The following is a 27,183-nucleotide window of genomic DNA, read 5'->3' as shown; positions in this document are numbered from 1 at the left end:
AAGTCTGGTTGTTTTCGACAATAATGACCCATGCTCCCTTTGTCACCTAAATCTTAAAAAACATCGTTATTCTAAACACATTTGAAGAGCATACATAATCAATGTATGTACATAGGTCTGATGTGTTCAGATTCTCCACTGTTACAAAACTACAATTTTGTAATCTAACGTTCACATACACGCTCACACACATTCGGAAAACTAATAAATGACAAATATTTATCAATTGAATGTGAAGATTTTCTGGTAAAGTGAAATTTGTGTTAGAAATAAAGCAGTAAACCATACTAAATCTATCTCATATAATAATAATAATAATAATAATGGTGACAAGAAGAACAAACTCTGGGGGCCAATTACAGTTTCCTAAACACAACTTTTAATCACATGTGATCTGTGTACACAAATGACACTCCCTAACCCTAGATAACTAGTGCTACTGTTTTCCCAATGGTATGTTTGTCACTGAGCTACTATTTCACATAGTATTATATTAGTTATGTGAATGATTACCGTTATTATTAAACTATCACAAATTTATTGATGAGTTACGAATTGATTTTATCTTTCAATAATGTTTGTTGACCTGAATCAAATAGAATTAATTGTTGGAAATATTTTCCTGATAACAGCACTACCATACGTTTGAGCTAACAAAATTTCACATCATACGAATATGGATCTACCTTACGATCCTATTATTCGTTTCAATATCTTTATTAATGTATTAAAAGAGTGGGAGAAGATAAAACATGTATCGATGTACACAATTAGATAATGCTTCTTCTCATGTATCTTTCTTCATATTATTATGTTCAGTGTTTTTTGTGTGTGTATATGTGTTTTAGTAAGTCAATTCGTTCATATTTGTTCTACACCTGAAGAAGCTGTCACCAACGCCTATGCTATTCTAATATGTACAGATTGGAAATGTTTCCAAGTAAGTATTGTATTGTATTATCGAATTTTTCTTGTTAAAATATTGATAAACGACTCGAACGAATTCTTTTTGTCTTCCTTTTAATGTATGATTTAAACCAACACGTCCATGTAATGGTTATCTTACATCGTATGGTAATGCTACAACATAATTATATGGATATAAAAATGTTTGGATTTCTTTTATAAATAATAAATTTGCCTGTCTATGCAGAATTGACAGTTCAGTTGTCGATTGCAAATAGTATAATATATACATATTGATGTATTACTTTTTGGTGGTGTATATTATCTCAAAATTGGTAACTCAATGAACATTTGTGACTTGCTGCTGACCTCATTGCTTTTGATGAAGTGAACTTAAATACTCAAATATCGATGCCAATTGTTATTTCATGTTTAAGAAACAGTTCCCATATACATCATCATCTTTCTAGTTAGAAAATGTTATCCATAACTCCTATAGTCTTCGAATAAACCTTCGAACCAGTAATGTCTTCTTTCTCATACGCTGTCGACTGAAAATACACAAAATATCGTGGTACTTATAGAGAGTTAAATATCATTATCGCTCAATTCTGTTGGAACTAGGAACGTTATGTGTACATTACTATTAATTTTTGTTAGGTGGTTACGGGTGAGCAACAGAAAACCCTAGATCTATGTTTCTTGTTATTTGACATACAAATGACACAGGATTGAACCTGTCAGGAAGCACCAATTCCATCGAAATTATAGACATTTTGAAGTCATGAGTGCAATATACAGTCAATTAGATAGATAAGCAGATAAATTGCAATTTAATCGATCAGACTGGAGGACGAGACATGAATGGTACTGCTCATTACTCGTTGATCAATCAGTTGTGACCGTCAAGTTATTGGTGTTAATATAAAACTGGCTGGTTAAAACGTTTATACCGTCCTTGATAGGTCATTAGCAACTTCCTTTAATAGAATACATAAAATAACCAAAAATACATTGTAGGTTTTAACTGACATCATACTTAATTTCTTGATACTATCTAAATGTATTAGTAGTCTATAATTTTACGAGTATTTAAATTTTAATTATTTTATTCAAAAACAGATCAGTAAATTTGATAATGAGTCTGTTAAGACGTAAACGAAATTGTATGTTTTATTTATACTGGATCATGTAAACTTTTGAACTAAAATTGTGAATTTATGTTCATCATCATCCATGTCAAGTAGAGACAGGTATCTACTGCAGTACAGTGGAAGTTGGTCGCGCAATTTCGTGGATTGGTTGAGGTTAGACATTAACACCGTTAGATGCCGGCTCAGTGGTCTATCGGTTAAGTGCTCTGGCGCGAGACTGGCAGGTCCTGGGTTCGAATCTCGCGAGGCAGGATCGTGGATGCACACTGCTAAGGAGTCTCACAACAGGACGAAACAGCCGTCCAGTGCTTCCAGGTTTTCCATGGTGGTCTAGCTTCAATTGACTCATGATCTCAACTATATCAAAACAGATTCCCCTGAAATTTTATTACAAAATCATGACTACTGAAATGCATTTATATCAAGTAGTTAAGGTGTTATTCACCAATTGAGTTTGAATGGTTGTTACATTAATTAAAATTGGAAGTGTTAGTTGTTGGATTACAGCATTGTGGTCAAAAACTAACGCTCTCACTGTAAGATCTTAATGTATTATATACAATCTCTGGTAGATCTTGAATATGGAGATTAGCTACATTTTATGGTAGTTTCTTTGTTAAACAATTTCTGTTTATGAATCAAATTTCTTTAATTTACACTCTTAGCACGTTTTTGCAATACACAAACAATCCAAAACTACATTTTCAAAATGTTACCACTAATGAAAATGTAAAATCAAAAGCCAATAACAAATATTTATGAAAAAGTCTATTAAAATTAGCGTATAGTTCAAATGTGCAAAAAGTTAATTAACTATCAGTCAACAGACAAATAAACAAAATCAATGTAGGGATTTGTGGAGATTGTAGTATTTTCGCAGTTGAATTCATGAGTCAATCTAAGATAAACCGCCATTGAAAACCCGGATGCACTGGAAGGCCGTTTCATCCTACGATAGGACTTCTCAGCAGTGCGTATCCACGATCCCGCACTTGGGACTCGAACCCAAGACCTTCTGTCTCGCGCGTAGATACTTAACCTCTTGACCACTGAACTGACATCCAACGGTGTTAATGTCTAATTTTAATTGATATATGATCTCGCACAACCCTTTATCCATCGCCTTAGGTGGATAATTGCCTCGCACCCGAGACAGATTGAACTTCACTGGTTATGGCATCTCACTAGAACTCCAAGAGTTACGTCCTGAAGCTAGTCATTAGTGAGCACATGATTATTATCTGTATGGGGATTTGTGGAGACTAATATTTTCACAGTTGAATTCACGAGTCGATTGAAGCTAGACCACCATTAAAAACCTGGAAGAACCGTACAGCCTTTTTACATTAGTATAGAACTCCTCGCACGCGAAACTCAAACCCAAACAAAAAAAAGTAAATTTCCAAAGAGTTCTTTTCATAATAGAGCATTACATTTTGTTTATTTGTTGTTCGCTAATACATTTCTTGATTTCCTTAAAATTTATTCCAAGGATTATGATTATGCGAAATTTTACCGTTTAATGACAAAACCAGCAAGAATATTTGATGGACGCATTATATTGAATCATAAAGAATTAAGCCAAATAGGTTTTATTGTTGAAGCAATCGGTATTGCATCAGAGAGTTTTACCATGAATGGTTATGTTGACTAACAATAGTAAACAGTAATAATATTATTAAATATATTAGTTATTATCACTTTCATTTATGATTTCAATGGGGACCTTCTATGTTCCTTTATTTATTTAATCTTTCGTTTCTTTTTATAGTATTTTATTAATTTTGATTCTTATGAAATGTGGAATGTAGGCTGTAATTATGCTGCATATTGCTTCTTTTTTTGTTCTGTTAAAATATATACATTCGCATATCTGATTTATGATACTTTATTACAAAGACCTCCCCCCCCCCCAAAAAAAAACAACCACATAAAACTGAAACCAATTTATCTGTAACTACACTCCAGTCGCCTTTTATTTTGTATTTCTGTTTATATGTGCTTTGTTCAGACATATCCATTAACTAAAGATAGACAATGTATTGTCAATCTATGCAAACCTATCTTGTATTATTCAAAATTGTGTTTATACCGTCATCTAGTGTCTACTGAAAATTATAATAATGTACTGTTTATCCTCAGGGGTTTGAGTTGTTTTTTCGGTTTAAGAACAGTATAATTCTCTCATTTTTACGTTGAAATAATTTCCACTGTTAGCTTATTTATGCATAATTTATTTTTATTACTGATGACTTATGAAAGCGTAGTCTTTAACAGATGACGACAACAAACTTTTCTTACAACTTTATTCTAATACACAAGAACGTTTAACTTTATTAAACAATATACTATTGATACTACTGTGGTATGGGCTACTGATGTCGACAGATATAAGTACTATGTAGCACCAATCGAAAGTGAAACACAGAAGGTTAAGGAGATTAATGAGAACAGAGAGTGATTAGTATGCGAACGAAGGAATAACAAATTCTGAGACAATTGATGGATATTTTACAAATGAATTATTTACTGTATGGTTCTCAGATTTTACCAATACATTCTGTAATATTGTATTGAAATACACTTATGTATCCCCGCCTGTGTTCTCGTTCACTACACTACCGCTATTGCTATTGCTACTAATCATTATAATCATAAATCGATTCCCAATTTTTATATTTATACACTAAGCATCGTTACTCTTTCTTTCTTTTTTCCCTATCATTTGTAATTTCTTCTGTAAACTGCTAACCATTGCAGTCGATAATGACCCAGTGATTTGTTCTCACCGAATGGCTGTTATTTCTACAGTTATTTTGATTAGTCTCGAATTGTGTCTACTTTCGTTTACTTCTTTTCTTGTTTTCTTTTTCATAAATCATTCCTGTATATTTTATATAGCAAATTATCTATGAATTGGTTGTGATAATGTCTTAAGTAAATACATATTTATTAAAATGTACAAATCATAAAAATGTTTACTTTCTTGCAATAACAGTAGTACTCTTTTGTTGTGTTGAGACCACTTGAAGTAATTCTAGTGAAATAAGCTAAAGTATGCATTCTTTGTAAATTGTTTTTTTTTCATTTTTAAAGCAGCTTGGTGTTTATTACGCATCGGACGAGAATGTTTATCAGTCAGTGTAGAAAAAAATATTTGGACAAATAAATTTGAACGTTTATACTTATTTACCATCATTCTAAATAATAGAGATAAGGTAGAAATCTGGACTTGTTTACGAAAAACATCATTGAAATCTTAATCTGTAGTGATTTCAATATGTTGACAACAAAATGATTTTCTTGGTTTTAACTCCATTGTCTATTTATTTTATTTATTATTTATTTGAACACATAAATATTGGTACAAGGAAGCACCAGATACATATGCGCCACACAAATCTCATTTGATTTGTGTGAGGGCTGTGATACTACCCAGGTGCCCAAACTGAAACAGGTGGTTTCCTTAGCGGGCCACAGCCAGAGCTTTTGACCTAATGGTCTGACCCACAAGGCAGTGGAGCATCGTAAGGAGATGCAGTCCCATGATAGCCGGTGACCAACAATTGGTCCGTACTTCATTTGTTCCTTCAGGATACTGAAGCCCATGTGCACCATTAGTTTGGAATCAGGGTTTCCCAACTCCCCTAGATGGAGTTTCCGTGTCAACCAACCCAGTTAAAGCGCGAGACACTCGCTTTTCGTCCCCTCAATTTCGTAAACAACAATAATGCCACGAGAAGGCAGTGAGTAGGACTTCCCTGTCAGAGGCTTTATTCGCGTGGCCATGTGAGAGCATTCGGAGAGGGAGAGCGAACTCTCCCCACTCTCGGTCGTACCAGGGAATTTGGGTGGTCTAGCTTCAATTGACTCATGATCTCAACTCTATAAAATTTAAAATGACTTACTTACAAAAGATTCTTCTTATAAGAAATATTCCTTTTTTTTTACTTTAATCTGGAATGATTAAATTTCTTGTAACAACTGGTATGATATTTCGTTGGCAACAATACCTTTTGGTATTTTCTTACCGTTTTATTTTTTTTGGTTTTCAAAATTTTGCAAATTTCTACAATAGACTAATATAATAAAAGTGAGTTAACACATATTCGAAATTCTTTCAGATTAACTGTTACATCGTTTTTCTATAATTGTTTGGTCTAGTATAACTAGTCAAATTATGTAAAAGGTATGTGTGTTTGAAGATGAATATTGTTATTATTAATTCATTATAGTTTGTTAGAATTTATATAGTTGTATATGGGTTATATTATTACTAATAAAATAGATGTCAAATTAAATTCGATTAATTACAAGACTAGAGTCAATAAGGTACACACTTAGATAATATTTACATTTTTCTGATTTGATAGAGACAGAAAATAATTATCACTATTATTCATTAAGAGCTGAAAGAGATGAAATAGGATGAGGTTGGTTGAATAATCTTATTTGCTGTCGCCTATCCAACACTTAGTAAGGGGCAGACACACAGATTATAAAATCTCCATTGACAATTGGCATGCGCTAATAACAAATTTTAAACGTTTAGCTACACATTCTAAGTAATGCTGAAAAAAAAACGACAGCGGAACTGAATGTTTTTATCTACAAATAAGTGAATGTGCAAGGAAGCCTATCCATCCTTTAGTAGTCATGTAAACATTAGAAAAGTTAACCTGATAATTTTCACATGAACTTAATATTCTATACGTCACAGTTGTTTCGAAAATTATCCTTGCGAAATTAGCAGTTTTGGTGGTGAGTTAGTTTTCAAACTACTTGTCTGTCAAGCCGTAGATACCAGGGTCAAAGTTCTCCCTTATACAAACACTATAGTTTAATGTCGGATGTATAAATCTGTACTTGGTAGGTTATTTGTATGATTTATGTTTATTAAATAGATATTTTATTTGTCCCAAATCTTGTATAAAGCTTATTTTATTATGATCGTAGAACAATTAATTATTGGTTAATGTTGGAATAGAATATGCTTACATATAGTCTTCAACTTATGCCTCTTATTAAATCTATGGGAATTTCGATTTAAATCTCCACTGGTAAATTATTCATAGAGGTATTTGTTCATTAATTTAATCACGTGCTTAAGATTATTATTTATCAATGTAACTGTGTTATTCTGCTTACATTTGTACGTGTAATAAGAAGCTTACCAACATCTGTCCTATTCTTATTTACCTAGTAGTCATTTCAGCATTCAACTGACCAATATCATCATACTAGTGAAACAAGGGTGTGGCATGATAAAATTATGTCTTAGGTTATTTACAAATTGATAAGTGTATGGGTACATAAGAACGCTGGTTTTGTATAGGAACGTTATATTCATTTACCACAAGATGAGACTTCATTGTGATTTGTAGTGAATATTTACTTTAATTAATCGATAGGTTGGAAGTCGTCCTATTTTTACTCTGTAATGCAATAGTCAAAAATAAAGCCTGATGCTTAGTATTTAAGCTAACTATTCAAGCAGATGTTCAACTGATATACGATCAGATACATATATATGTTTATTTGAAATCATGATTATTTGATGACACGTAGTGTTAAGATGATATGAGTTTGGGTAAATCCCATTAATCAGTAAATATACTTAACCCAATCGTAAAGGAGATTAACTATTGCATAAATCTTCAGAAAGATATGCATCATTTTTTTTATATGATTGTGGTGTGGGCTACTTATATCCACATAAGTAGTATAAATGATGGTCGGACAGAGAATGTATTTTAGTAGAAGATCGAAAATGAAAGAAGAGAAACGAAACACAATTGGTGTGAAAATGCATGAACAATAATAATCAGGGACTATCAACTGATATTTGCAGAAGGAACAGTCAAGATTGAGACAGTTGATTGATAGTTTGCAAATTAACTGTTTACCGTATGGTTGTCAGATTTTAGTGAGGCAGTCTTTAATTTTCGTGTCAAGTACATCCGATTGTCCCCACTTGTATTCTTGTTCACAACATGATGACTATCAGAATCCTAGTGAAAGCAACAGGCACTAGGTTAAAAACCCGACATTTATTTATTTGAACGCATAAATATTCATACAAAGGGACACCAAATACATATGTACCATACAATAACAATGAAGCTGTGATTAGTCAGTTTTTTCAGAAATTATTTAATATTGATACCTCACAATTTGCTAACAGTTGACAAAGAAAATTATGTTTCTTTTGAAATTTTATTCTTAAACTTGAATAAAGTAGGTTAAGTAAAACTTAATATGAACTTGTGGTACATTTGTTGTTTGTATTAGTTTATAATAAACTAACGGTATCTTGGACCATAAACTGACGTAAGTGTTCAAGAATAAGTCAATCAGAAGCATATCAATATGTATTCTTTTTGGAATGCTCGATTAGGCGCTATATTGTTTTGTATGTTGATAAGTATGTCCATATCGTATTTCAAGGAAATTCTATTCTGTATTAGTAATTTAGTAACATGCTAAATATTTAAGACTATTTATTAATGACCAGTAGGAATAATGCAATTTTTACTCAACAAAACTCCAAAGTACAAAATACTAATTAATAACTAAATGTTAAGCCTTACTAATTATCGCGTTTCTTAAAAGGGACTAATATACACATCAGTGTAGGTTGACTGCATTTACTAAGTTTGAGTAAAACAACAATCAATGACTGCGTGAATGTATTCGATTTATTTCTGTTTAACATTTTGGATAGCGTTTACAGATTGAAAATATGGAAACTATGACTATTGTGGTTCTGTTTAACAATAGACCAGTATCACTGGTAAACATCAATGCATCTCAAACTTATTCCATACATGCTGTGGTAAATCATATTTTATGAAATCAGTTCAAGTAAACAACCAGAGTAGGGATCGTAGATGATAATTCAAAAATATAATGTTATATAACCAGTTAAAATTTCACATAACAATTTTGTATACCTACATTTGTTTATTTGTACAATAGTAACAGTCAACAATTTTGAATGATAAACTTGGGTAGTTTTATGTAAACAACTGTTTTATTTTGTTTCTTGCATTGACCTTTTTAGTTCCAGCTTTAACCGTACCAGAAGGTTTAGACTTAACGTTCACTTGTCACCGAGTTTAATCATTCTCATTTCAAACGTACATGTCTGCCCTCAACTCGGTCAATCGTTCTATATCAATGACTTACCATAGCTGAGAAGACATCTTTTATATTTTCAAAACTTGTGACTGAAAATCACAAAATATCCACAAATATTTTTTGGCCTGAGGCTTCTTAGGAAACATAGATTACACGAAGATTTTAGAATATACGCTCATGTATGTGGTGAATAACATTCACCATTGGATTCGATTAGTACATATCTAAAGTAAACTGAAAATCTCATAACTTGTCACAGTATCGTCAATAAAGTGCTCAACATTATCGTCAAAACTAACTGATTTACCCTCTGTTATGATTAGGGCTCTAAACGCTTGCCCCCTATGCTCATGCAGGTTTTTAAGGCTTCTGTAATTTTCTTAACTGTATCTGAAATTAAGAAAATATTAGAATTTGTGTTCTGGTGACTGGTTATAAGGTTCCTGTTTTCATTGAAATGGATAAAACACGTGAAATCTATTCAAATGTTCAAAATTTGTTGACTATTCTTAATCTATCTATACAGCGAATTTGTAAAAAAAGATTCATTTTGTCTCCTCAAGAAGCCATGCTTCTATCCAGCCAATTCTGATGACTAAGGAATGAGTGGTACTCGTCAAACTAATGAATTCAGCCCTACTGTGTCAAAACCCAAGCAAACAAGCTCATTAATGATTGAGTTTCTACTTGATGATGCTTCTCTTAAAACAACTTATCCTGTGACTGTTATGCTTGAAAACTGTCCTCCTTCCAGTCACTGAAAAAACAGTAGTGCAAAGGGGGTTATGGTCGAAAAGATAGCCAATAAATTAAAAACGACGAGGTATAATAGCTTTTTTGAAACAGTTTGCTAGCGATATTACTGGCAGCGAACTTTACGTCGACGATCACTAGCCGTTTTTTGTTAGGTTCAACAGTATCAGTGGTAGAATTGTGCTTCACCCGTCTCAGTACTCATGGAGTTTCATCTCTCAATGTAAGTCACCGAGATGTTTCCGTAGTGTGTTGTGAGGAGTAACTTTGGCCATTATCTGGTAAGCATACTTAACAGGCTACCTAAAACCCATGTTTTTCTAAATTGTTCATAACTTCAGGCAATTAAAAGGGTTGGTTGTGGTAAATAAATCCTCAAAATCAGTAGTTCAGTAGGCCTTCAACATTTGATGTTGATTAAATTAGTTTTAGCGGACTCACCTAGGTGGAGGCGCTTGGTCACTCATCCGCATCAGGTAACTGGCGGGTATGCCGTGCTACACATCTCCGACAATCGCTAGCCAGCTTATATTAGTCACTTCTCAGTATATCGATATTCTGTCAAATATATCTTCGAACCTTTTTTGTTTCTGACTTCTGATTTGACTGGGTTCAAATGGTTGTGGACGGAAAAGAAGAAGCTTTCGCTTAACGCGCTTCTGTGTCTAGTAGCAGTGGATCACCAATACCTCCAGTCAGGAACCTGGGTGTATTAAGGATAATAGAGGAAAAAAAGAAATTTGTAAATCATAATGAGACATTATCCTTAATCATTAAGAGAAGGTCAAGTGTCTTCCTAAAGGACTCCTGGGAAGTCGCTTGGAATAGCTCAGTCGGTAGCGAATTCCAGCATTTGACAACTCTTAAGGAATAGAAGTTGTGTCTACAGTCCGTTCTGCTATGTTGAGTCTCCAGTTTCTGAGTGTTACCTCTTGAGTTTGTATTGGGACTAATCTTAAGTAGGTGTTTGAGGGCATGTTCAGAAGTGTTAAAGATATTGTAAGCCATTAGACGGTCACCTCTAAGACGCCTATACTCTAATGGGTAAATTTGAGTGATTGGAGGCGCTCTTCACGAGGTTTGAATTTGAATCCCCGGACTGATTTCGTGGCTTGCCGTTGGATAAGCTCCAGAGTGTCCTTATCCTTTTGGAGTGGAGGAGGAAATACTATGTTTCCGTACTCTAAATGGGGATGAATAAAACTGTTGAAGATTGTGTGGAAAGTTCTTCCGTCAAACTGGCCAAAAATGCGTTTCAATGTTACTAGTGCTTTGCTCTCTTGAAAGGCGTTTCTATCACAGTTAGAGTAAGACTTCAAATCATAGGGTGCCAGCACTTCTAAATCTTTTTCGATTTAAGATACTTCTGGAGAGGAGTTTCCTAAGTTGTAACTGTAGTCTGCAACATGTCTCAGATGGACTACTTTACACATTCTAAAGTATTATTGCACAAATGTTTATACTAATACCCGGTTTCACTCTATATACAGTTACGTAAATCTACATGTATTTATCTGAGTGCACCAAAGGCTTATTGTTATTATTTTAATTGTTGGTTTACTTCAGAATTCGATATTCATTACACTATTATTATCATGGTTGGACCCTTTCACTAGATGTTCATTTTTTTCTCTCTTTTTCACTTCTAAATAAATATTATTCTTAAGATTACGAGGTTTGTAATTAAGACAATAACTTGTGTTACGCTTAAATCAACTCAGACTCGTTTTATCTTCACTATTTATATACACCTCATACATATTGATTATCCTTTGCACTTTATTGAGACTTTCATAGCATAACTCCAAACTATGACTACACAAACACTTATTCTAACGTCATATCTTACCGCAATAATAAGTTATTTACTTATTAATTTATTTTGTTTTATTTTTATTACTCATTTGGCAATACCTACATAGTCGTTTATTCTTGTTCTGTGTTCATAAACACGCCTATTAAACTATTTACGTATTTCGTGGCTCCTTTATTTCTATTTCCTTAGTTTCTTCCTTTCCTTCTTCAAAAACAATTCAATATTCTCAATTACACAGAACCTGATTTATTATTATTATTCTATTATTAATGTTTTCTTTTCTTTTTCTTTCCTTTTCTTTTTCAAATATGGCAAATATAATGCTAACATTATTGAAACTTGCGTGTTATTGCATTTCTAAAGAAATCTAAAACGGTTTCTTCACAACACTTATGTATCCATAAGATGTTTGTGAATAATAATAATAACAATAGTAATAAGTTTGTCGACATCTGCCCAACTTCGAAGTCGAGTCAGATCCCCCTGAAGTGCCAGTACATCCTCTCGGTTGCGTATTTCTCTCCAACGTTTCACATCAACAGCAAAAAGTAATAAGTCGGACGACCCTGTTGTGGAAGATCGTTTATATAAATCACGAAGAGAAGAGGTCCTAGTCATGAGCGCTAGCGGACCCCACTAGAACATTCTATAGCCTGAGAGAAAGTGAAGTTAACCCTGACATCAAGGCGTCGACTTTTTTATATATGAAGTGAGCCAGTCAATTAGAGGTGGTGTGATACCCGATCGTTTATGCTCATTGATAAGACATATATGGTTGACCCTATTAAAAGCTTTTGAGAAGTCAAGGTAAATGATGTAAACCTCCCTCTTCCGATCAAGGATGGTTGTCCATTTATCCACCTTGGTCAGGAGGTTGGTTATACAAGAGTGACCCTTCCTGAAACCATGATGTTAGGGTGAGAAGAGGTTCAAGGATAATAAGTAGTTGTGTATACCATCACATATCAGGTACTCCATAGTCTTTGCTACTAACCGGTAGCCTGAATATTCGCTGCGTCGACCTCCTTTGAAAGTTGTTGTGATGTGAGCCAGCCTCCAAATTTCCAGTAGCTTGCCTCGACTCAGCGAGTGTGAGAACGTCACTTCAAGCAGTATCGCCAGGATTGAAGCTGCTCCCCTCAGTATAGCTGAATGAACCATATCCGCGCCGTGAGAAGTGTCTTTCCTTAGGCGCCGAAGTTTCCAAAACACCAAGTCAGCGCTCAGGTTCATTTCGGAAAGTCCTGTGCAGTTGCAGATTAAGCTTTCATCAGTATAGTTGTTGTAGGTCGGTTGAAATGTCCGAGAGTATTGTTCAGCCGAAAGGTTAACGGCATCACCATCGTTATTGGTCAGGCCATTAGGATCTAGCAGTTGGGAAACCCCAGTTTTGGCTTGTCAAAGTAAATAAGCTTTTCAGATTAAAGACAAATTTATCGATAAGCTTTATCTGGTACTGAAGCCTGTCTTCTCTTATTGCCTTTGTGCATATGTTCCTTATATTTTTGTGTTGACTATACGCGCTGTTGTTATCAGTTCGTTTGTATTCTGCCTAACAGTGCCTTTTGGGGCTTAGCAAACGAAGAGTGCGGTTCTTGATGATTGTAGGCTGCTTGTAGCTTTTGGGGACCGTTTGAGTAACTAACTGCTTTGTAGCACATTTCAATCATTGAATGTGTTGTCAAACTCCGAATACTTATGGGATCTTTAAGTTGTAGAAATTAATTTTCACTAGTTCTTATCCGTAGCTGACTTCAGTGTTTTTAGTTTCTTTTCCCTGTACTACAAATACAAATTGATCATTGACATTATGGACTTCGTAGATGAATTTGACTTGTCCGAAAATGTTACTAAGCTCATCCATTGGGAACCGAACGGGTATATCTTTAGGTTAGACTGAATTTTCATTAGCCAAACGTTAAATGTAACCTAATTATTAACTCTGAACACGCTTAAACTGACCAATCGCGCTCTCACACCAATATCAATTCATAACTGACTTATTAGTTGAATTCGCCCAATTTACTAACTCAAACAAGCCTGATTATAGCGTGTTCAGAGAAAATCTCAAAAACGTATGCTGAAAGAACCAACACGAAACCACCGATGTAGGTGAACGGTTAAATTTGTTAATAGGCTACCTCCCATGAGTTCTTTTCTGTATGTCTTTACATGAATGTATCTAAGGGTTCAGCTATATAACGTTTTGCTTAGCGACAACTCATTGTCGTCGCTTAAATGCGGAGTTAGCATTTTTAAAAATATCTTCAATTGTAAATTTGCTACGATTTTTTGGTTTCCACGAGGTCATAATTATTCAATCGACTTAGAATTCTGCTTTCAAGATCTTTTCCTTGCCATTGTAGTTTCACACCAGCTGTCCGAACATTACTGTTACACTGGACAGCAATGGCTGCCATACTGGCTGGCTTCATTCCTTATTCCTACTACTTGATTGAGCAAACCGCTTATTCCTAGATGAGACGTGTATTACTTTGAGAAACTGCTTTCACTCATTGTTACGCCCGAGATTTTCGCTCTCTTCTGTTATTGAAGTGCGGTATGTCAATCTACTCGTAACTTACGAGCCCAAAAGTAACAATGGAACCAAATACCTGTTCAGGCACTAAAGTTGATTCGCGAAATACAAACAATCCATTCGAATATCATTGTGATAATAATAACAACAATAACAAGGTAAAACTTCAAATTTCTAGGTTTCTAGAGCAAAAACTTCCAAACACCGAACCAAAGACAAACCAAAATATCCGAAGTTAAAGATATAAACAAACAAGTTCAGTAAAACAAACACACCTGAAAACACAGTGAAAATATTAATATTCAACGTAAAAGTTTTTATTCGGTCAAATGTTTTTAATTATCCTGTAACACATCTTCTGAATGAATAAACATGATTCTTGAATTTTCATTCACTTATTATCTTGTATTTGACCCTCAGAGCAAACTCAAATAATCTATCCTGACTTATCAATTTTTATATTTTAATAACTCCATTAGGATAAACTCTCTGCAAACCCCATCGATACCTCATTGATTATGTCTGTACAAACAGCATGTGATGACACTGTCGAAAATATGTCATTATTATTTTCATTCTTTATACCTGTTGACTATAAAGACTTAGTTAAAAACCATCCAAGCACAGCATATTTGTACTTCCTTCCGTTCATCTTCTTATAAATAACACCAATTGGTTATAGAGATATTATGTTTCTGATTAGATGGTCCAATAGGTGAATAACTTTTGTGTCACCGTCTATACAGAGGCCTGATTCGGAGTTCTAGAATGTGTGAACGTTTAACCTCATATAGTCCATCAATAGAAACTTTTTCGTAAGCTGTGTACAATTAACCCTCAGATCATCCTTTTTTCAAGCTACTGTAGCGACCTGGGTTTTCGACAAGAACGCGATTAGTTTTATAGAAATAATTATTAGTAGAACCTATTGTACCAGAGATTGTTTTACTGTACTTGTTTAACTGTATCGAAGTCACTTCTCGTTCCTCTATTCGCCTTCTTTGATTCGAACTGTCTTACGCTCTACCATTTTGCCTGTACTCTTTGGCACGTCTCGGTATTCTTTCGATACCACGAGATCGCCAATAAATATACTCTATCTGGACTAATTAAAGCCTTCTGGTTTGCGAGTTATCATAGGGACTTGATTTTTACGTTCAGTGGCCAATCTAAATCTACTTTTACTACCGCATCAAAATTAATCCAGAAGGCACTAATAAAATGGAGTTTAGATTATTTGGATGTAGGATCACAAATCGTGAGGTTATAATGTCAATGCTATTTGGATGAGCACAAAGCTGTGGTATTTGTGTGAACCAATGGTTCCTTTAAACTTGACTTTTCGCTGATCACTAAATCAAAATAAGTTCATTTTCGCTAGTTTATTACCACCTGCCCCAAGTTGTACTCTTTCAGGAATTTTCAGTTACCACATTATTTCGAATCCTTCTAACTATCCTCGAAGCTTGAGTATTAAGCGAGTTCTGTTCTTTTATTTTATCAGTGGTTTTCCTAGTACACTAGATTACAAAACTCTGTATACTCAGACGATCGTAATGTCTGAAGAAACATGGTTGTCTGAAATTAATTCCTGATTTTTCGGAGAAACCTACACAGTATAAACGATCAGATTGGCAGAGACCTACTTCCTCTTAATCTCAGCAAATTCACAATTCTAGTAGTGAACAGTAGTGATAATCTACCCAATCTGTGGTATTTTCGATAACTGGTAATTCCTTAGTGCTTGGTTCTGAGCTTACAACGAATTACAAATATAACATGTTCGACATGATAGAAAAGTAATTTTTATCTTTTGCACGCATGTGTGACGTGTTGTGTCCGTCGAATCAATATTTCTTAGCATAATGCAGCAACTTTGCGACATGTTGATTTATGAGCATTTTCAAAAATTTTAGCTCAGAATTCATGGCCGATAACGGTGATGTGGTGTTTATATGAACTAATCATTCCTTTTTACTTGATGACTGTCTGATTTCGAACTCGAAATACGACACGTCTGTTCGTGCTTATCTAGTTTTTCTTGGTCTAAACTGAGTTATTTTGGTAATTACTAGTTTGTAGAATAATTCAAATACTTCTAATCATCACACTATATCGATGATGACTCCGGATGAGCTTGTATTGACCTACTTTTCATGAGGAGAACGCGATTGGTGTAATGGAAACAATTATTATTACAACCAATTGTACAGTGATTGTTCTATCCTACTCGTTTTGTTTAACTGTATCAAAATCACTTTTCGTTCCGTTGTACATCTTGTTCGTGCGAACTGTCTTACGCTCTACCATTTTGCCTGTACTCTTTGGCACGTCTCGGTATTCTTTCGATACCACGAGATCGCCAATAAATATACTCTATCTGGACTAATTAAAGCCTTCTGGTTTGCGAGTTATCATAGGGACTTGATTTTTACGTTCAGTGGCCAATCTAAATCTACTTTTACTACCGCATCAAAATTAATCCAGAAGGCACTAATAAAATGGAGTTTAGATTATTTGGATGTAGGATCACAAATCGTGAGGTTATAATGTCAATGCTATTTGGATGAGCACAAAGCTGTGGTATTTGTGTGAACCAATGGTTCCTTTAAACTTGACTTTTCGCTGATCACTAAATCAAAATAAGTTCATTTTCGCTAGTTTATTACCACCTGCCCCAAGTTGTACTCTTTCAGGAATTTTCAGTTACCACATTATTTCGAATCCTTCTAACTATCCTCGAAGCTTGAGTATTAAGCGAGTTCTGTTCTTTTATTTTATCAGTGGTTTTCCTAGTACACTAGATTACAAAACTCTGTATACTCAGACGATCGTAATGTCTGAAGAAACATGGTTGTCTGAAATTAATTCCTGATTTTTCGGAGAAACCTACACAGTATAAACGATCAGATTGGCAGAGACCTACTTCCTCTTAATCTCAGCAAATTCACAATTCTAGTAGTGAACAGTAGTGATAATCTACCCAATCTGTGGTATTTTCGATAACTGGTAATTCCTTAGTGCTTGGTTCTGAGCTTACAACGAATTACAAATATAACATGTTCGACATGATAGAAAAGTAATTTTTATCTTTTTCACGCATGTGTGACGTGTTGTGTCCGTCGAATCAATATTTCTTAGCATAATGCAGCAACTTTGCGACATGTTGATTTATGAGCATTTTCAAAAATTTTAGCTCAGAATTCATGGCCGATAACGGTGATGTGGTGTTTATATGAACTAATCATTCCTTTTTACTTGATGACTGTCTGATTTCGAACTCGAAATACGACACGTCTGTTCGTGCTTATCTAGTTTTTCTTGGTCTAAACTGAGTTATTTTGGTAATTACTAGTTTGTAGAATAATTCAAATACTTCTAATCATCACACTATATCGATGATGACTCCGGATGAGCTTGTATTGACCTACTTTTCATGAGGAGAACGCGATTGGTGTAATGGAAACAATTATTATTACAACCAATTGTACAGTGATTGTTCTATCCTACTCGTTTTGTTTAACTGTATCAAAATCACTTTTCGTTCCGTTGTACATCTTGTTCGTGCGAACTGTCTTACGCTCTACCATTTTGCCTGTACTCTTTGGCACGTCTCGGTATTCTTTCGATACCACGAGATCGCCAATAAATATACTCTATCTGGACTAATTAAAGCCTTCTGGTTTGCGAGTTATCATAGGGACTTGATTTTTACGTTCAGTGGCCAATCTAAATCTACTTTTACTACCGCATCAAAATTAATCCAGAAGGCACTAATAAAATGGAGTTTAGATTATTTGGATGTAGGATCACAAATCGTGAGGTTATAATGTCAATGCTATTTGGATGAGCACAAAGCTGTGGTATTTGTGTGAACCAATGGTTCCTTTAAACTTGACTTTTCGCTGATCACTAAATCAAAATAAGTTCATTTTCGCTAGTTTATTACCACCTGCCCCAAGTTGTACTCTTTCAGGAATTTTCAGTTACCACATTATTTCGAATCCTTCTAACTATCCTCGAAGCTTGAGTATTAAGCGAGTTCTGTTCTTTTATTTTATCAGTGGTTTTCCTAGTACACTAGATTACAAAACTCTGTATACTCAGACGATCGTAATGTCTGAAGAAACATGGTTGTCTGAAATTAATTCCTGATTTTTCGGAGAAACCTACACAGTATAAACGATCAGATTGGCAGAGACCTACTTCCTCTTAATCTCAGCAAATTCACAATTCTAGTAGTGAACAGTAGTGATAATCTACCCAATCTGTGGTATTTTCGATAACTGGTAATTCCTTAGTGCTTGGTTCTGAGCTTACAACGAATTACAAATATAACATGTTCGACATGATAGAAAAGTAATTTTCATCTTTTTCACGCATGTGTGACGTGTTGTGTCCGTCGAATCAATATTTCTTAGCATAATGCAGCAACTTTGCGACATGTTGATTTATGAGCATTTTCAAAAATTTTAGCTCAGAATTCATGGCCGATAACGGTGATGTGGTGTTTATATGAACTAATCATTCCTTTTTACTTGATGACTGTCTGATTTCGAACTCGAAATACGACACGTCTGTTCGTGCTTATCTAGTTTTTCTTGGTCTAAACTGAGTTATTTTGGTAATTACTAGTTTGTAGAATAATTCAAATACTTCTAATCATCACACTATATCGATGATGACTCCGGATGAGCTTGTATTGACCTACTTTTCATGAGGAGAACGCGATTGGTGTAATGGAAACAATTATTATTACAACCAATTGTACAGTGATTGTTCTATCCTACTCGTTTTGTTTAACTGTATCAAAATCACTTTTCGTTCCGTTGTACATCTTGTTCGTGCGAACTGTCTTACGCTCTACCATTTTGCCTGTACTCTTTGGCACGTCTCGGTATTCTTTCGATACCACGAGATCGCCAATAAATATACTCTATCTGGACTAATTAAAGCCTTCTGGTTTGCGAGTTATCATAGGGACTTGATTTTTACGTTCAGTGGCCAATCTAAATCTACTTTTACTACCGCATCAAAATTAATCCAGAAGGCACTAATAAAATGGAGTTTAGATTATTTGGATGTAGGATCACAAATCGTGAGGTTATAATGTCAATGCTATTTGGATGAGCACAAAGCTGTGGTATTTGTGTGAACCAATGGTTCCTTTAAACTTGACTTTTCGCTGATCACTAAATCAAAATAAGTTCATTTTCGCTAGTTTATTACCACCTGCCCCAAGTTGTACTCTTTCAGGAATTTTCAGTTACCACATTATTTCGAATCCTTCTAACTATCCTCGAAGCTTGAGTATTAAGCGAGTTCTGTTCTTTTATTTTATCAGTGGTTTTCCTAGTACACTAGATTACAAAACTCTGTATACTCAGACGATCGTAATGTCTGAAGAAACATGGTTGTCTGAAATTAATTCCTGATTTTTCGGAGAAACCTACACAGTATAAACGATCAGATTGGCAGAGACCTACTTCCTCTTAATCTCAGCAAATTCACAATTCTAGTAGTGAACAGTAGTGATAATCTACCCAATCTGTGGTATTTTCGATAACTGGTAATTCCTTAGTGCTTGGTTCTGAGCTTACAACGAATTACAAATATAACATGTTCGACGTGATAGAAAAGTAATTTTCATCTTTTTCACGCATGTGTGACATGTTGTGTCCGTCGAATCAATATTTCTTAGCATAATGCAGCAACTTTGCGACATGTTGATTTATGAGCATTTTCAAAAATTTTAGCTCAGAATTCATGGCCGATAACGGTGATGTGGTGTTTATATGAACTAATCATTCCTTTTTACTTGATGACTGTCTGATTTCGAACTCGAAATACGACACGTCTGTTCGTGCTTATCTAGTTTTTCTTGGTCTAAACTGAGTTATTTTGGTAATTACTAGTTTGTAGAATAATTCAAATACTTCTAATCATCACACTATATCGATGATGACTCCGGATGAGCTTGTATTGACCTACTTTTCATGAGGAGAACGCGATTGGTGTAATGGAAACAATTATTATTACAACCAATTGTACAGTGATTGTTCTATCCTACTCGTTTTGTTTAACTGTATCAAAATCACTTTTCGTTCCGTTGTACATCTTGTTCGTGCGAACTGTCTTACGCTCTACCATTTTGCCTGTACTCTTTGGCACGTCTCGGTATTCTTTCGATACCACGAGATCGCCAATAAATATACTCTATCTGGACTAATTAAAGCCTTCTGGTTTGCGAGTTATCATAGGGACTTGATTTTTACGTTCAGTGGCCAATCTAAATCTACTTTTACTACCGCATCAAAATTAATCCAGAAGGCACTAATAAAATGGAGTTTAGATTATTTGGATGTAGGATCACAAATCGTGAGGTTATAATGTCAATGCTATTTGGATGAGCACAAAGCTGTGGTATTTGTGTGAACCAATGGTTCCTTTAAACTTGACTTTTCACTGATCACTAAATCAAAATAAGTTCATTTTCGCTAGTTTATTACCACCTGCCCCAAGTTGTACTCTTTCAGGAATTTTCAGTTACCACATTATTTCGAATCCTTCTAACTATCCTCGAAGCTTGAGTATTAAGCGAGTTCTGTTCTTTTATTTTATCAGTGGTTTTCCTAGTACACTAGATTACAAAACTCTGTATACTCAGACGATCGTAATGTCTGAAGAAACATGGTTGTCTGAAATTAATTCCTGATTTTTCGGAGAAACCTACACAGTATAAACGATCAGATTGGCAGAGACCTACTTCCTCTTAATCTCAGCAAATTCACAATTCTAGTAGTGAACAGTAGTGATAATCTACCCAATCTGTGGTATTTTCGATAACTGGTAATTCCTTAGTGCTTGGTTCTGAGCTTACAACGAATTACAAATATAACATGTTCGACATGATAGAAAAGTAATTTTTATCTTTTTCACGCATGTGTGACATGTTGTGTCCGTCGAATCAATATTTCTTAGCATAATGCAGCAACTTTGCGACATGTTGATTTATGAGCATTTTCAAAAATTTTAGCTCAGAATTCATGGCCGATAACGGTGATGTGGTGTTTATATGAACTAATCATTCCTTTTTACTTGATGACTGTCTGATTTCGAACTCGAAATACGACACGTCTGTTCGTGCTTATCTAGTTTTTCTTGGTCTAAACTGAGTTATTTTGGTAATTACTAGTTTGTAGAATAATTCAAATACTTCTAATCATCACACTATATCGATGATGACTCCGGATGAGCTTGTATTGACCTACTTTTCATGAGGAGAACGCGATTGGTGTAATGGAAACAATTATTATTACAACCAATTGTACAGTGATTGTTCTATCCTACTCGTTTTGTTTAACTGTATCAAAATCACTTTTCGTTCCGTTGTACATCTTGTTCGTGCGAACTGTCTTACGCTCTACCATTTTGCCTGTACTCTTTGGCACGTCTCGGTATTCTTTCGATACCACGAGATCGCCAATAAATATACTCTATCTGGACTAATTAAAGCCTTCTGGTTTGCGAGTTATCATAGGGACTTGATTTTTACGTTCAGTGGCCAATCTAAATCTACTTTTACTACCGCATCAAAATTAATCCAGAAGGCACTAATAAAATGGAGTTTAGATTATTTGGATGTAGGATCACAAATCGTGAGGTTATAATGTCAATGCTATTTGGATGAGCACAAAGCTGTGGTATTTGTGTGAACCAATGGTTCCTTTAAACTTGACTTTTCGCTGATCACTAAATCAAAATAAGTTCATTTTCGCTAGTTTATTACCACCTGCCCCAAGTTGTACTCTTTCAGGAATTTTCAGTTACCACATTATTTCGAATCCTTCTAACTATCCTCGAAGCTTGAGTATTAAGCGAGTTCTGTTCTTTTATTTTATCAGTGGTTTTCCTAGTACACTAGATTACAAAACTCTGTGTACTCAGACGATCGTAATGTCTGAAGAAACATGGTTGTCTGAAATTAATTCCTGATTTTTCGGAGAAACCTACACAGTATAAACGATCAGATTGGCAGAGACCTACTTCCTCTTAATCTCAGCAAATTCACAATTCTAGTAGTGAACAGTAGTGATAATCTACCCAATCTGTGGTATTTTCGATAACTGGTAATTCCTTAGTGCTTGGTTCTGAGCTTACAACGAATTACAAATATAACATGTTCGACATGATAGAAAAGTAATTTTTATCTTTTGCACGCATGTGTGACATGTTGTGTCCGTCGAATCAATATTTCTTAGCATAATGCAGCAACTTTGCGACATGTTGATTTATGAGCATTTTCAAAAATTTTAGCTCAGAATTCATGGCCGATAACGGTGATGTGGTGTTTATATGAACTAATCATTCCTTTTTACTTGATGACTGTCTGATTTCGAACTCGAAATACGACACGTCTGTTCGTGCTTATCTAGTTTTTCTTGGTCTAAACTGAGTTATTTTGGTAATTACTAGTTTGTAGAATAATTCAAATACTTCTAATCATCACACTATATCGATGATGACTCCGGATGAGCTTGTATTGACCTACTTTTCATGAGGAGAACGCGATTGGTGTAATGGAAACAATTATTATTACAACCAATTGTACAGTGATTGTTCTATCCTACTCGTTTTGTTTAACTGTATCAAAATCACTTTTCGTTCCGTTGTACATCTTGTTCGTGCGAACTGTCTTACGCTCTACCATTTTGCCTGTACTCTTTGGCACGTCTCGGTATTCTTTCGATACCACGAGATCGCCAATAAATATACTCTATCTGGACCAATAACAGCCTTCTTGTTTTCGGCCTATTGAGCGTTCCAAGTCGTTTTTTGATGCGTAATCTTTTTGTATTTTTGAATATATTGAATTGCGACTTGAGGCCGTCTATAATTTCTTGCTGGTAATCATTGTTGATCCATACGTATGGTTGATAATAGCTGTAAACAGGAAGATATGTTGGATATCAGTGCACGAATGGAGGACATCTAAATTTGATATTTATTTTATGTACGTTTCTTCAACCTCATAACAAAATATAATTGTATCCGCTGCTATAATTTGCTCGCTTTTATGAACATTATGACGTCGGCGAACTGCTTGGATACACTTACTTCAATTGCCACGGTACTCGTCAACTAACATATCCCACTTCATAATCTACTTTATATGAAACTTATGTGCCTACATAGGGGAAGCAATACCGTATTGCAGCAATCGCGATGACATTTCAAATAAATCGTGTTTACACGAATTAGTTTAGTTACATATCTTAACAGGTAAATAAGAATAATAGGAACAAGTGAGCTTATAAATCTAAATACGATATGACGTGATATTAAATAGCATTAACGGTTAGCTGAGGACATTACTAAGGACTATTTTCAGTACTGTGCGTGTGATCGCGTAAGTGTACAGAAGATGAGAAAGTAGTAATATGTTGTTCATGAATTAATGAAAAGGTTTTCTCACTTAAGTTTCGCTGATAATAACTGGTGAATTTCCTCCCAACAACCAGTTCACGAGTATCACGAAATCCTCCGGTGACCTAATATCCAAATAGCGCAAACTCCTCTTTCCATAAGTGTCCATGTAAATGAAAGTGGCAGACCACTTTCCAAGTTGTCAGTTACCACCATCTAAAACAACGAATGCCTAAACAGTAAAAGTTATCAAAAAGCATCTGAACTTCTTGCCCTTGGCGTTGCGAGTAGAATCCATGATGTATATTGTTTATCTAAAGAGATATATTTATTGCTACCACACCATATTCTAGTTACAAGTCTGTCTTGAGAAGAAAATTCTGTCAGTTCACCTCTTTGTCTTTGCAAACTAAAGACTTCAGTCAAGTAGTAAAGCCTGAAAACATATGTGCACACACATACATGTTAACATTTACTCTTTCACCGTCTTCTAATGAATCACAGTGACTTCATCGCTGCTCTGTTCTATGACGAATTTAATCACTCAATCTAAAAATGAATTATTAGCACTGGGTCTGCATTTTTCTTACTATCTTAAGTCAGTTGACTCGTCCGCGAACTATAAATCATCTTCAAACTTTTACGAGGATGCTTCTATATTATCGAACATGACTTTGTCATGTGCTCGTCTTGTTGTGGGATCACGCGGAACCACTTTAGCACAGCACATGCAGCTGACTTCGAGCACTTCGGACACTCAATGACTGCCGTCATATGAATGTACAAGGTCGTGGAAAAGAAAGCGTACCAAGTTTGAAAGCTGGCAACTCTTCCCCTGTGTCAAACGTTAAGAATTTGTCGTCGATTTATATCAGCTCTAAATCCGAATATTCTATGCATTCTTAGTGAATACTTCGGTTTGAATACTTATAATATTCACAGTGGTGTCCCTGTGAAGCTTGTAATTAGATAATTAAATATACATTCGAATACTGAGGCGTTCGAAGAGTACATGATGATAAGATCGGTAGATGTTTTATGTGGGGTAAACTTCACTAACTCAATTCATATGTATTACCTCATGCTGTGTGCTTTAAGTGAGGCAAAATCGGACATATCAGGTTTTTGTGTGGAGCAACTGTTCAGTTCCCCAATATTAACCAAAAACCCTGTAATTCGGATCCTATTAATTTTATTGTTTTTAATAGCCACATACTATCTTTATTGACAACTTTGAGTCATTCACTTCATATTTGAAAACGGTTATATTCATCCAATGTTTTTCATAATATTATTGTTAACATTGGTAATATCAAATCTTTCACTTTAGTTGAAAGGTTGAAGTCGTTAAATTCGAATGCCATTATAAAACTCACCGAAGATTTTATTTGGAATATTGTTGACCAAAAAATTCGTATTCCTGGGTGTTGTAACCTAGTGATTATGGGTAATAAGTCCTTGATTACAGATTGTGACATCCTCGTCACTGATTATGAAACATTTATCCTTGGTCTGTAAAATATAAAAATGCTACAAGGACAGACTTTCTTGCTGACTATTAGGGATGGCGTCAATGAGATGCCTAGTAAGTCATAGACTACGGAGTCAAAATGAGAAGATTTATGCACAACTACAGAGCTCTCCGATTCTGATGATCAAGTAGAAAGTGTCAAAATCTTGAAAACGAAGATCAAATCTGTCACTGCTGCGAAATTCATAGGCCTGGGAGGAGAGTGGATGGAGTCTTTCAGTGTAGAATTGTCAGACCGTATGAACAACGAAACAATAAAGAAACTGTTCAAGCACTAGACTGTCGATCTGTTAGTGGAATGTTTACAGCCTGCTGGTATTACGTGCTATCAAGAAACCGATCTTCGACAATCCGAAAATATTGATAAATCTGCCGTCTGTATGCATTCACGCCACCCAAACACAGAATTATGGTGTACTTCGTTATTAGTGCTATTATAATGATAAACGTAACTCGAATATTACAGATTTGTCATGATGTGACTATCTAATCTATAGGATTTTACGTGGACGTCCCATCATCGTCTATTATTAATTATCATATCTTGACACTCAGCAGTTTTTGGCGCTCAGGCAGGATACATTTTGACAAGGGATAGAATGATGTATTAACTGTGGAATGATATGAGGTTACACAAGAATGACCACGCCTGCAAGACTGAGACATGACAACCGACAGAATGAACGAATGTTCCCTCGTTCACCACTGTTGACCTTCTCTCAGTGTTACGTGTTGAGAATGATTCTTCCCATTAATTATATGTTCAGCTTCAAAGACTGTGTGATTATGAACCGATATCACCATAAACACGTTATTAGGACCCAATGGTTCTCACAGAGGTCTATGTGTCCTAAATTGGACTAGAAATCTTAGTCGACACGCAAACTCAAGCACTAATTATTATCATACGGACTCTAACTTTCTGGGAGATATAAGCATCACAGTTTCTGAAAAAGTGATCCTAAGTATCGTTCACTGTAAGCGTTCGGTGCTCTATTAGATTTGGCTGTCATCAACCAACAAAGTATAATGTCTTGGCACATACAGCCAGAGCATTGGATATATTTGCTTGGAAACTATTTGAAACTGTTTTCAATGTTTATTCATAACCTAGTCCTTCTGAAATCACTCACAATATAGCGTTTTACCTATGGAAATATACTGCACTTTCAAAAAGTGTTTAAATAAGGACAACCAAAGACGTAGTCGGATTAAATTTAAACCCTACCTACCATCACACTAATCACTAATTTTTTCAGTACGAAAGATTTTGGGAAAATAAGTTAACGTTATGTAATCTCACCCATGATGATCACCAACACAATAGATCTGTAATTCTTGCAATGACTAAAATGTACCCAGGAGAACATCACTGTAGGATGGAAAGAGACAAGTCAGCACAAAAATTAGAGCAAGCGTTTCATGGTTAGAATCACCAAACTATGAAACCTACTGTCATTGTCGATGGTGAGAGGCCTCCTTCAGGGCCTTCTGAGAAAAGATTCGATCCCTACTTGTTTTGTGTAAGTACTGAGTGTGCCTTCTTCAAGTGTTAGCCGACTATCACTTCCAATAAAAGTAACTAGTATGTTTCACCTTAAACTTTCAAATTAAGCGTGGCCAAAAACGTGCCTTTAGACGATCAAAAAGACACCCTTACCACTTAAAAGCAAATACTAATTAATAAATTGTCTGTTAATTCGATCAAGCAATATTAGCTGTTTGAATATTGAATGAAGGTTGTTTTCAAGGTCACTAGTAGCTAAACGTACGATCTTATTATGTAGTTAAGGTTACTTGAGGAAGAAATGAGCACATTTGACAAAATATATCGTAGTGTAATGCCATTAAAATTTTTTAGTGAAGGATGGGGTCCTCCCGATACGTTGATAAAGTGGATATTCGTATACATATATAA

The 27,183-nt window shown here is 34.9% G+C and overlaps 1 protein-coding gene across 1 annotated transcript in view; it reads left to right on the top strand.

Annotated features, from left to right (window-relative positions):
- Smp_084830 (putative udp-glucose 6-dehydrogenase) overlaps positions 1-4,522 on the top strand; it is a 37,968-nt gene extending 33,446 nt beyond the window's left edge. Inside the window, exons 9-10 of the mRNA XM_018799462.1 lie at positions 849-940; positions 3,553-4,522. Coding sequence (XP_018651249.1) covers positions 849-940; positions 3,553-3,714 — 254 coding nt within the window. The 3' untranslated portion in view covers positions 3,715-4,522. The remainder of the gene's footprint in view (positions 1-848; positions 941-3,552) is intronic.
- Positions 4,523-27,183: the final 22,661 nt, after the last annotated feature.

Source organism: Schistosoma mansoni, chromosome 3, assembly GCF_000237925.1.
Source record: "Schistosoma mansoni strain Puerto Rico chromosome 3, complete genome".
In the NCBI taxonomy this organism is placed as follows: domain Eukaryota; kingdom Metazoa; phylum Platyhelminthes; class Trematoda; order Strigeidida; family Schistosomatidae; genus Schistosoma; species Schistosoma mansoni.
This window is presented reverse-complemented; position numbering and strand designations above follow the sequence as displayed.